The sequence below is a fragment of the Nerophis lumbriciformis genome, linkage group LG12 (assembly GCF_033978685.3).
Source record: "Nerophis lumbriciformis linkage group LG12, RoL_Nlum_v2.1, whole genome shotgun sequence".
Taxonomy (NCBI): Eukaryota; Metazoa; Chordata; class Actinopteri; order Syngnathiformes; family Syngnathidae; genus Nerophis; species Nerophis lumbriciformis.
In genome coordinates, this window is record NC_084559.2 from 44,195,452 (window position 1) to 44,208,156 (window position 12,705).

Consider the following 12,705-nt stretch of genomic DNA (forward strand, 5'->3'; position numbering starts at 1 on the left):
ATGACATATACGTGAACATAACAAAAAAGTTGTACTTTTTATATGTCAGGGCCCTATGCTGCATTGCATTTGCAAAAGACCAAATTAGCCAAGAGTCTGTCAGTCATTTGTGCACGATGGGGGCGTAGTATGATGCCACCATGGCTGAAAACTCGCTCCACTGGAGCACTGGAGGCAGGCACTGCCAAGACTCTCATGGCCACTCGGAACAGTGAAGGAAGAGTCTTCATGTTCAATGCCCAGAACAAAAGGGGGGAGAGAGTTGTTTTGGGTTGGTGCACTACTTGTAAGTGTATCTTGTGTTTTTTATGTTGATTTAATTAAAAAAAGAAAAAAAAAAAAAAAAAATTCTTGTGCGGCCCGATACCAATCGATCCACGGACCAGTACCGGGCCGCGGCCCGGTGGTTGGGGACCACTGAGGTAAACAATCAACAGTATGTCAGAAAGCTAGCTAAAACGGTACACATATTCATAATATAGTATACATTTTAACTGACCTTTATTTTACTATTTTTGTCTTTTTTTAGGTGGCTAAAATACGCGGTGCTGCTGACCGCCGTCTAACGTTACGTGTGATATATTGACTAATGTAACCCTGCTTAAAAAAATCACTGAACAAAAAGTACGAATAAGGTAGTGAACTGCAACAGATTCCCGTGTTTGCAATAACGTTATAACGTTAGCAGTGAGTTTACAGCCTCACTGATTTAACTACACAGCAAATAAAAGTCACGTTACTTAGCCAATAAACGTTATCTTACATTCAAAACTTACCGTTCTTTGTGCAACTTCAAATGCCGGACGAAGTTGGAAGTTGTTGCCTCTCCATCAGTAATTTTCGAACCGCATGTGTTGCATACTGCAAACCGTTTTGTGTTGACTACCTCGTAATTTTTATACCCAAACAAAATTATTTTAGGTATCATTTTTTGTTCACTGGCGTGTGGTTTGGACATGTCTTCTTCGTTGGTTGACCTGCAATTTGATTGGATGAATGCTGTGTGATGAAAACAAAGTAGATCTAATTTGATTGGCTGTTGTACTGAGACCACACCAGCTGACACACGCAACGCTGATAGACAAGTACACAATGAAAAATACGGAGCGCTCCCGAATAACTTTTTCATCTTTGGGTTTTGGGGAAAGTAGCAAGTCATGTCAAGTCATGTCAATTCAAAAGGCTCAAGTCCAAGTGAAGTCACAAGTCATTGATGTTAAAGTCTAAGTCGAGTTGCAAGTCTTTTTACATTTTGTCAAGTCGAGTCTAAAGTCATCAAATTCATGACTCGAGTCTGACTCGAGTCCAAGTCATGTGACTCGAGTCCACACCTCTGGTACCTGGTGAGTGGATGTCCAAGTGTAAACTGCAAGGAGACCTTCTGTTAACAGGAGGACTCTAACCCTCTCTGCATCTCATCTCAAACGCTCCCTCCAGCACACCTCTAGGAGCATGTTGTCCTTGTTATGGTGCACGAGGCCCCCGGTGATAAATTATGGATGCAACTCAAAAGCTGTAAAATTTGTTGTATCTTCTATTATCTTCATGTTAAAGGCCACAAAAGCTCTTCAGTGAAGTCAGCCATTAGGAAATGACAGGTATTGCTATCAGGCTTCTTTATAGCCTATTACCTGCAATGACAGCAGCTGCTGCTGCACCACTGTACGGCCTATCACATTATTTGCAGCTAAAGTCAGCTACTGTGTCATTTCGCCTCATTTTCTTGACAGTGGTATCATAAATCCATTGGGCTGGAGGGGAAACTGTCGACTACCTCGATTATCTTCATAGCCTGAATGAATTCTGAAATGTATGTAACAGGCAATGACTGTTATGGATCAGGAGCCAGGGCCATATTCTCTCAGTTCCTCTGCCGTCTTCCTTCACTCACGCATGGGGCCGTGGGGGTCCCTGAACTCGTGTAAAACGGAGTAATATAAGTGAACTTTGAGTGAAAGATTAAAAAATGCAAATTATGTCAGCATTAGCTGTTATTTCAATAAGACTGTCGATGTTGTACCTTGTATTTTTAATAACGTTACATGTCACATGACATGAATTATAAATGTGTTTCAATGCAGTGTTTCCCACATATTGGCAATCTATGACATCATTGTAAAATTTGGCGATGATGGATATATTCAAAAGAAGTTATACATATATTCAAAAACAAATTTGTGTTTGTAGTTATGATATCAGCATTTCTCTTTCCTGTATCCTTTTTTTTGTATTTTTAGAATGTGGCTGTTTTATTACTACATTGTAACACGGTTAGTAGGTTTATTTACATATATTATTATGCCTTCTTATTTTGGCAGATAGGAAAACAGTCCTTTAAATTAGAGACGGAAAACATGTCTAAAGATGTTTGTATTTGAAATCATTTATTTAAAAAAAACATTTATTAATGTATTAATATATATATATATATATATATATATATATATATATGTGTGTGTGTGTGTGTGTGCGTATTAATACATCAATATTTAACCCCCCGCGACCCCAAAAGGGACAAGCGGTAGAAAATGGATGGATGGATCTATATATATATATATATATATATATATATATATATATATATATATATATATATATATATATATATATATATATAAAAAAACCGCGACTCCAAAAGGGACAAGCGGTAGAAAATGGATGGATGGATATATATATATATATATATACAGTATATAGCAGGGGTGCTCACACTTTTTCTGCAGGCGAGCTACTTTTCAATTGATCAAGTCGTGGGGATCTACCTCATTCATATATATCATTTATATTTACTTATTTATGAAATATATGTTTTTGTTAACAAGTTAGAGGTGTTTAATGATAATGCAAGCATGTTTAACACATATAGTTAATATTGTTAATAAATTAAAGGTGTTTAATGATAATTCAAGTATGTTTAATACATATAGTTAATATTGTTAACAAGTAAAGGGTGTTTAAAGATAATGAAAGCATGTTTAACTCATATAGTTAATATTGTTGAAAAATTAAAGGTGTTTAATGATAATACAAGCATGTTAAATACATATAGTTAATATTGTTAACAAGTTAAAGGTGTTTAATGATAATACAAGCATGTTTAACACATATAGTTAATATTGTTAAAAAATTAAAGGTGTTTAATGATAATACAAGAATGTTTAATACATATAGTTAATATTGTTAACAAGTTAAAGGTGTTTAAAGATAATACAAGCATGTTTAACACATATAGTTAATATTGTTAATAAGTTAAAGGTGTTTAAAGATAATACAAGCATGTTTAACACATATAGATTCCTTTCTTTCATGAAGACAAGAATATAAGTTGGTGTATTATCTGATTCTGATGACTTGCATTGATAGGAATCAGACAGTGGTGCTGATAAGGTCCGCATTTTCGAATGGAGGAGAAAAAAAGTCCTCCTTTCTGTCCAATACCACATGAAAGTGGTTGGTTTTTGGCATCTTATTTGTCCAGCTTCCGTACTCCTTTGTATACACTTTACAAGAAATACATTGTCGGCAAACTCCGTAGCTTGCTAGCTTGTGCACGCCAGCTTTCTGAGACTCCTATTTTGTTAGCGCAACTGTGCAACTGTGCAGTCCGGCTGCACTAAATGATAATATAAATACATTTAATAAAGTCAAATACAAATAAGGCAACAAGAGAAGTATCCTACACTTCTCTTTTGTAAAGTAAATCTGAACAGCCGAAATGGGCATCTACATCAACTATATGATTTGCCTGAGAAGCTGGACAAAAAAAAATTTTTTTATTTTTTTTTAATAATGTAATGCGATCTACCAATACTACCTTTGCGATCGACTGGTAGATCGCGATCGACGTATTGAGCACCCCTGGATAGAGTATATACATATATATATGAAAATGGATGGATGGATATATATATATATATATATATATATATATATATATATATATATATATATATATATATATATATATATATATATATATATATATATATATGTATATATATATATACACAGTATATACATATATATATATATCTATAAATATATCTATATATGTCTATTGATATATATATATAGATATCTATATAGATCTATGTATATCTATAGATATAGATATATAGAGATATCTATAGATATACATAGATATATAGTTTATTTATATATTTATCTATCTATCTAGATATAGATATCTATCTAGATATAAATCTAGATAACTACCTAGATATCTATCTAGATATAGATATCTATCTAGATACAGTATATATCTAGATATCTATCCAGATATAGACATCTATCTACATGTCTATCTAGATATATATATATATATATATATATATATATGTATATATATATATATATATATATATATATATATATATATATATAGATATCTATATAGATATAGAGAGATATAGAGAGATATAGATGGATACAGATAAATACATATATATATATATATATATATAGATGTATAAAGATATATATATATATATATATATATAAAGATATATATATATATAAAGATATATATATATATATATACATATAAAGATATATATATAAAGATATATATATATATATATATATATATATATATATATATATATATATATATATATATATATATATATATATATATCTTTATATATATATATATATATATATATATATATATATATATCTTTTTATATGTACATATGCATAAAGGAAAGTACATTAACATACACATTAAGTGCACATGTGTGTGTTAAATCAGCAATACAGTTCAATACCAACTAAAAAAAAAACCCCACTGAATTTATACAGGATAAAGATTGTCTCTTATGCTGCTATCATAATGCTAACACACAATGGAAGATTCCATCGACAGGCTAAAATAATTTTCATTGTGATTGTTTTCAACTTGTGCAAACGTTTACCAAATTAGATTAATCAATCATTTATTCAATCAAACTATATTTATAGAGCCCTTTATAGCTATATACATAAATAGCTGAACCAAAAAGCTGGACAACAGTGCAAGAAAGACAGAGCATAAAACAAGAACACATGATAAAATTAATGAAACAATATAAAACATTGAATATTAAGTTAAAATTAATTACACGGTGTACACACAGTGCTTACACTTTTGTACTTCTGCCAGAAGGCCCAGCTGAAACAATCGCTTAACAACAGATTGTTGTCCAAATTAACACCCAGGTTATTTACCACTGGTTTGCAGTAGGGGGCAAGAAAAACCAGATCAGGGACAGCACTTGGGAAAATGTTAGATTTTAACAGAACACATTTGATATGAAACAGCAAATGTATTTCTACTTACAGGCGTATAGTCACCAAACTGTGGAAACGAACATTGATGTCAACTTTAGACTCCTGGGCTGGACTGCTGCTCTCTGCACTCGCTACGGAAACCTATTGCTTGTTTTTGAACATGATTCACATATATCATCTGGGATGAGAAGTACACCATATGTTCTTGACTATAGGCCGCTAATTTTTTCCTACGCTTTGATCCTGCGGCTCATAAAACCATGCGGCAAATTAATGTTTTTTCTTCGCTAACAGCCATTGGGTTGTGTATTAAAAAAAATGTTTTCAACACCAACAGAGACACTGAAAAGGTGTGTTATTGTTTGTGCTACGGCGCCATCTTTTGGACGAGTTCGCTCACTGCAGGTGCTGCGGTTTTACAATGCATTTCCTGTTTCGTTCCTTGAACCGGAAGTATTCATCCATAGCATTTCTGCTTGAACAGATTCTTCATTTATAACTCCAAGCAACGTTTGTTAGTTTTACAATACAACTACAACACTTCATACTGACTAAACCGTCCCAAGTGTGATATATGTAGTAGTGTTTTCATGCATATTTTTAAATGCTATCATAATGTTATCAAGCTCACGTTATCATTAGCATATAAGCTAACACGTTTGCAAGTGTCTGTGTTAGTGTTTTTAACTAACAATGGCATGTTTTTGTATTTTCTCAGTTTTGTAAATTTACGTCAACGTGGAGTTATTGAGTCTGTTTAGCTGATTGGAGAGCTAGCTTCTGTAGCTAGTGTGTCCATGAATATGACTTCTGTTTTGTCTGATCAGCTGTTTTACTGCCGTGTTACAGACATTGTTTGGAAACAGTTAAAGCCCCACTTTTGGTTTCAGTGGATTTTGGCAGCACCAGTGGACCAAAGTGAGGGTGTTTTGCCAAAAGAAGACCACATTTCCCATGACATTACAACCAAGAATGTATCAGGGCGGCTGCAGGTCCGAAGCAAATAAAAGACCAGCGGGACATTTTTTTCGAAGGAAGTAGTAGTGAAACTATCAAGCGTGTGGCTATTTAATTTAATAGATGACAATAGCATTATCATTTTGATTTAAACACAAAAAGTCACTCACTAGTTTAACAGGAAAAGAGCCAAGTCCTGAAATTCCTCGTCTTTGAGCTCACGCCAGCAAGTGAAGGCAATATCGATCCTGACTGTCCCTTTATCCATGAAAGCTCAGTTTTTCTTTTTTTGTCTCTTCAGACAAAACTTTTAATTTCTTTGGTTGTTTTGGAACTTCAGCCATGGAAGCAGTAATTACACGTAGATCTTCTTCTTCTTTTAGTTTTCCTGGCGGCACGTGGGCATTCACATTGACTTCCATTTTTTTAATGAATGGGAAATGGGGAGTGACGTATGGCATACAGCAATTCAGCACATTTGTAGTATTTTGTTTGTCAGTAAAAGTGATACAGACCCCTCAGGCCATGACAGAGGTGTCATTCAACTAGTTGCAAGTCCATGTATCATCCCAAACGTTATAAAAAATGTATTTATGAAGGTAAAAAAGTTGCTTAGTTCTGCTTTAGGGTGTGTAAATAAACATTTACAAAATATTCCGTACCGGTGTATATCTGCGACTTATGGTCCGGAGCGGCTAATATATGTAAAACTATTTATTTCTTCTAAAGTTTGGTGAGTGCGGCTTGAATACTAGTGCGCTCTATAGGCCGTAAAGTGTGGCATATAAAATAAATTGTTTTTTTTGTTTCCTTTCAAAATTTACTACCGTATTTTCCGCACTATAAGGCGCACCGGATTATTAGCCGCACCTTCAATGAATGGCATATTTCATAACTTTGTCCACCAATAAGCCGCCCCGGACTATAAGCCGCGCCTACGCTGCACTAAAGGGAATGTCAAAAAAACAGTCAGATAGGTCAGTCAAACTTTAATAATATATTAAAAACCAGCGTTCTAACAACTCTGTTCACTCCCAAAATGTACGCAAATGTGCAATCACAAACATAGTAAAATTCAAAATAGTGCAGAGCAATAGCAACATAATGTTGCTCGAACGTTAATGTCACAACACACAAAATAAACATAGCGCTCACTTTCTGAAGTTATTCTTCATTCGTAAATCCTTAGTCTTCGGTGTCCGAAGTGAAAAGTTGGGCAAATGTGAGATCCAAAATGGCCGGTTCCGTCTCGTCGAAGTCATCGGAGTCAGTGTCACTGTTATCCAGCAGTTCTGTGAATCCTGCCTTCCGGAAAGCTCGGACCACAGTTGTGACCGAAATATCTGCCCAGGCATTTACGATCCACTGGCAGATGTTGGCGTCGTCTGGCGCTGCCTCCCTGTCTTAGTGAATGTGTGTTCGCCTTCTGTCATCCATTGTTCCCACGCAGTTAGCAGTCCAGCTTCGAATGCCCTGTTGACACCAATATCTAGCGGCTGGAGGTCTTTTGTCAATCCACCCGGAATGACGGCGAGTTTTGAATTAAGCGCGTAAGCGTGTCTCTTAATGTGATGTTATGAGCTAGCAAATATAACAACTACACTACCCAGCATGCAACGATAGTTACGAGCATGCGCGGTAGCCCTGAGAAGCGTTGTATGCTGGCAGTTAGAATGTGGTTATGAGCACGCTGTGAGTAAACGTTGAGAACTCAGTTAACACGCCTCGTCTGCATTATTTATAATTAGACAGACAACACACTTAATAGGAGCCATTTTGGGGTCTTTACATAAACACACAAATGGAAATGAAACGTCACATATCCCAGCATGCACCGCGCGCTTCTTCTTCTTCCGGGGGCGGGTGGTTGCTTACAGTACAAGAAGAAGCGCTTCCTGTTCTATGGGGGCGGGTGCTTACCTTGGCGGTTGCTTGCGTAGAAGAAGAAGCGCTTCCTGCTCTACCGGGAAAAAAGATGGCGGCTGTTTACCGAAGTTGCGAGAACGAAACTTTATGAAAATGAATCTTAATATTTATCCATATATAAAGCACACCGGGTTAAAAGCCGCACTGTCAGCTTTTGAGTAAATTTGTGGTTTTTAGGTGCGGCTAATGGTGCGGAAAATACGGTAATTACCTTTCTGAATCACAAACATATATTTTTTCTTTATTGAATATTGTTTTTGTTTGTTTTATGGAGCTGCTTTAAATGTATTCATGGTGGGGCACAAGTAAAAACATGTATGAATGAATGTATCACACTGAATTGTAAGACTGTAAACATGCATGCAATAAAGATGCAATTTTAGCACTACCTTTTTAAATCAATACATAAGAGTGTGTTTTCATCATATTTGCACACTTCATTACTGTACCTGCCAATGCCAGACTGTGGTTGGCCCCACAGGTGACCTTAGACACGTGGTCCAAACCCTCCACAAAGCGAGGGATGATCACATTCTCATCAGAACCGCTGCCAATTTGTCCACAATCATTGTGCCTGTGGGGGACAAGAGCATGGAACACATTATTAAAAACATAATTAATTACCTGAGGGTGTCATCTTCATGTGGTTTTATCCAGTTTTATAATATATATATGATACTGGTTGAAAGCATTGAAATGTTGAGTTCATTTTCTATAGGGTAATAAAAATCAAATTAATTAAAGTGTGGCGGTGAACAGGTTCCACTTGGGACGGCGGAACATATGCGTGTGACAATGACGTGGCCCTATCCTCCTCGCTAACTAATTAGACTCTCAGGGTGCTTTCTGACAAAACGAAGGGAAAAAAAGTGCTTGAAGGAAGACTCGGTCTCCAGCAATTTGCATCTGCCACTTTTTTTTTTTTTTTTTTACTGCATCTGTTCCAAGTGCTATTCAGCGCTCTCGTCCTCCTTTTGTTGGGAAGTGTTGAGCCCCAACTATTTAAGCTCACCTCCTACCTACCCGGAGCTTTGTTCCGGCTCCTCTGCAGGCCAGTAATGAGCCAACTGCCACAAAACGGCTTGGAAATTAATGAGTCATTACGTACAGACCCTGGACCGCTCCACGCCGTCTCCTCCTCCCCCGCTCTACCACACATACATACATATAATCTCTCTCTCTCTCTCTCTCTCATCCCCCCTAACCCATACAGAAAGACCCCAACACCTCGCTATAAATTAGAGCCTATTACAAGGCGCCCATGTTAGTGGGGCGAAGAAAGAGCGTCTTCACAGCTCAAGGGTGTGTGTAGGAGAGATTGGGCGAGTTGAATGTGGAGCCTTAAGGTGCTCTTTTCACACCCTCACCCTTATCCATTATGCCAGTGTGTAGAGACCCCTCGGAGAAATGTGCAAGCCCAAAAAGACTTGGGGTTGAAAATAAGTCACGGGAGGGATTCTTGGTCACACCTTTTGCTTCCTCCTCCTCCTCCTCCTCCTCCTCCTCCAGTGTCAGATTATATCATGGTTAGTCCTCCAGACAGGCAACGTGGTCACAGTGCTCCTCTTCTTACAGTAAATGGGCACAAATCAGAGTTTTCCAACCTCAAAATACTGTAAGCCATTCAACTGATCACCTCAAGTTCTTGGGAAAGGTCCCTTGTTTAGCTGTTTAAATGCATCAGGAGTGCAAAGTGTGTACAAACGTGCATGTCAGATTTTCAATTAGGTTTAAGTCTGGGTTCTAAAAATGTGTACATATACAGTACAACTGCTTTGCACACTCTTGGCATTCTCTCGGTGAGCTTCAAGAGGTAGTCACCTGAAATGGTTTTCACTTCACAGGCGTGCTTGAAGCTCATCGAGAGAATGCCAAGAGTGTGCGGAAAAGTAATCAGAGCAAAGGGTGGCTATTTTGAAGAAACTAGAATATAAAACATGTTTTCAGTTATTTCACCTTTTCTGTTAAGTACATAATGTCATGACATGGACTATGGCGGGTTTGTTTTCCCGAGATGCAATACAAGTTGGAGCGGACATGGCGTGAAGGTAAGGACATTTATTTTTACTATAACAAAAAGAACAAACTAAAGGTGCGCACAAGGCGGAGATACATACTTGACTATGAAACAAAAACGTATACTTAACGTAGACTAAGGACATGAAACAAAATAACTGCTAAACGTGACATGAATAAACAAAAACTTACTTGGAACAAGCATGGAAACGATCAAGGAACAATGGCATGGAATCAACGCATGAGTGACAAGGGTAACAGCAGATAATGTCGCCAGGCCGACCAACAGAAAAAGACAGGCTTAAATAACAGTGACATGATTGGTGACAGGTGTGTGAGTCCAAACGTGGAACAGGTGAAACTAATGGGTAACCATGGAAACAAAACAAGGGAGTGAACAACCAGGAACTAAAAAGCGTCCAAAAAACAAACAGCACATGGCCAAACAAAAACATGATCAACACAGACATGACACATAACTCCACATGAGTTCATTCATAGTTTTGATGCCTTCAGTGACAATCTACAATGTAAATAGTCATGAAAACAAAGAAAACCCATTGAATGAGAAGGTGTGTCCTAACGTTTGCCCTGTACTGTAATTATGTTGCTGAAGCAGATGCACGCATAGAGTCTTGTTCATGCTAAAAGGTGGAATTCCTCTTCAGCTTCAGCTTACCCAGCAAGCATGAGAAAGTTTTGGGTGAAAACCGCCAATTCGGATTTCTTCTGGACAAACTCATAAGCATGATGTTGCCAGAACTGTACTCTGTCATGCTCAAAAGGGTTCATTATGTCTTCTTATTTATATACTTTTATAAATGTTCTTGTAATCAGACCATATTTTCGGGGAACAACAAGTAAAAAACAAGGAAACAAGAACAAAGAAGAAACCCCCCAAAAAAACTGAAATAAAGAACAAAGAGGTCGTAATCTTACCATACATTAGGGCAGAGGTCGGCAACCCAAAATGTTGAAATAGCCATATTGGACCACAAATACAAAAAAGCAATCTGTCTGGAGCCGCAAAAAATTTAAAAAACTTATGTAAGTGTTATAATGATGGCAACGCATGATGTAAGTAGCTAATTAGCTATCTTACCCTACTATCAAAATGACTATGTGTCACAGGCTGACGCAAATCTTAATTGACAGAAATCCATCAATCCATCCATTTTCTACCGCTTGTCCCTTTTGGGGTCGCGGGGGAAGCACATGCACTTACCCCTGTGCCACTGCAAATCTTCATTGACAGAAATGTTGAAATACAATATTTATTCTACACATTTTTACAACATTGGAAAATATTAGTAAAACTTCTCAGAAGGTGATATAACTCCTGGAAATGATTGGCTTATAATGGCTAAAGGTAAAGATGTGTGTGTCCAAGTTAAAGAAAACACAATTACAATCTTTGCAAGCTGGGTAACGTTTGCTGTGGTCTGGAACAACATGGCCCACAAACAACTATCAGAAATGCAGCCATTATTACATACAGATAATGTGTCATGAAACATGGAAAAATAAACTAAATACACAGAGGACATAAGTAAAGGAAATTAAATGAGCTGAAATATACCTACAAACGAGGCATAATGATGCAATGCGTACATACAGCTAGCCTAAATAGCATGTTAGCATTGATTAGCTTGCAGTCATGCAGTAACCAAATATGCCTGATTAGCACTCCAACAAGTCCATAACATCAACAAGGCTCACATTTGTGCATTCACGCATAAAACGTTAGTTGGACAAAATGAGACAACGAAGGAGAGGCATACTTCTATACTTTTATTTCTGTGGCAGCATCGGAGAAAGTTGTACATTTAAACAAACTGTTGAGTCACAGTCCACACAACAGTGAATTTAAGGACCGCTGAAATTAATAGGACAAAACGGTGCCCACCAAATATTCTCATCAGTGAAGCGAAAACACAAACATATTAAACAGTGGGCTTTCTAACAATTAGGAAGGTTTGTGGCATATTTTTCCTCCTACAGAAACCATATTACATCAAAAATATATTTTTCAACCCAATTTTTTTTCCATTTCCATACATTTTTGAAAAAGCCCCATGAAGTTACCAAGGCGCCACTAAAGAGCCGCATGTGGCTCTCGAGCCGCGGGTTGCTGACCCCCACATTAGGGGAATAATTGAACCAATACAGCGGGTCATGAAAAAACACAAAATAAACACAACAGTTGAACCTCACACAAAAACAAGACAGCTACTTGTACATCCAAAAGACAAAATAGAACAAGACAAGAAATGCAATGTAATTTACAAAATCCCGTGTAAATCATGCAAAAAGTCATACAATGGAGAAACAGGGAGAACATTCAACACAAGGAAGAAAGAACATCAGAAAGAATGTGAACAAGAGACAACTGAACGTTTACAAGAAGCCTAAAACAAAGATCCGAACAGGAAATCTTAAAATCAGCCATATCAGATCATTGCAAAATAAACAACCACATCATGGACCGGGACAACGGCAAAATCATCGGCACAGAAAGTAAAGCATTCATACGAT

At 36.9% G+C, this 12,705-nt stretch overlaps 1 protein-coding gene across 1 annotated transcript in view; it reads right to left on the reverse strand.

Moving 5' to 3' along the window:
* The window catches only part of LOC133622891 (uncharacterized), a 586,815-nt gene that overhangs the window by 61,933 nt on the left and 512,177 nt on the right, over nt 1-12,705 (reverse strand). Inside the window, exon 6 of the mRNA XM_061985724.1 lies at nt 8,604-8,728. Coding sequence (XP_061841708.1) covers nt 8,604-8,728 — 125 coding nt within the window. The remainder of the gene's footprint in view (nt 1-8,603; nt 8,729-12,705) is intronic.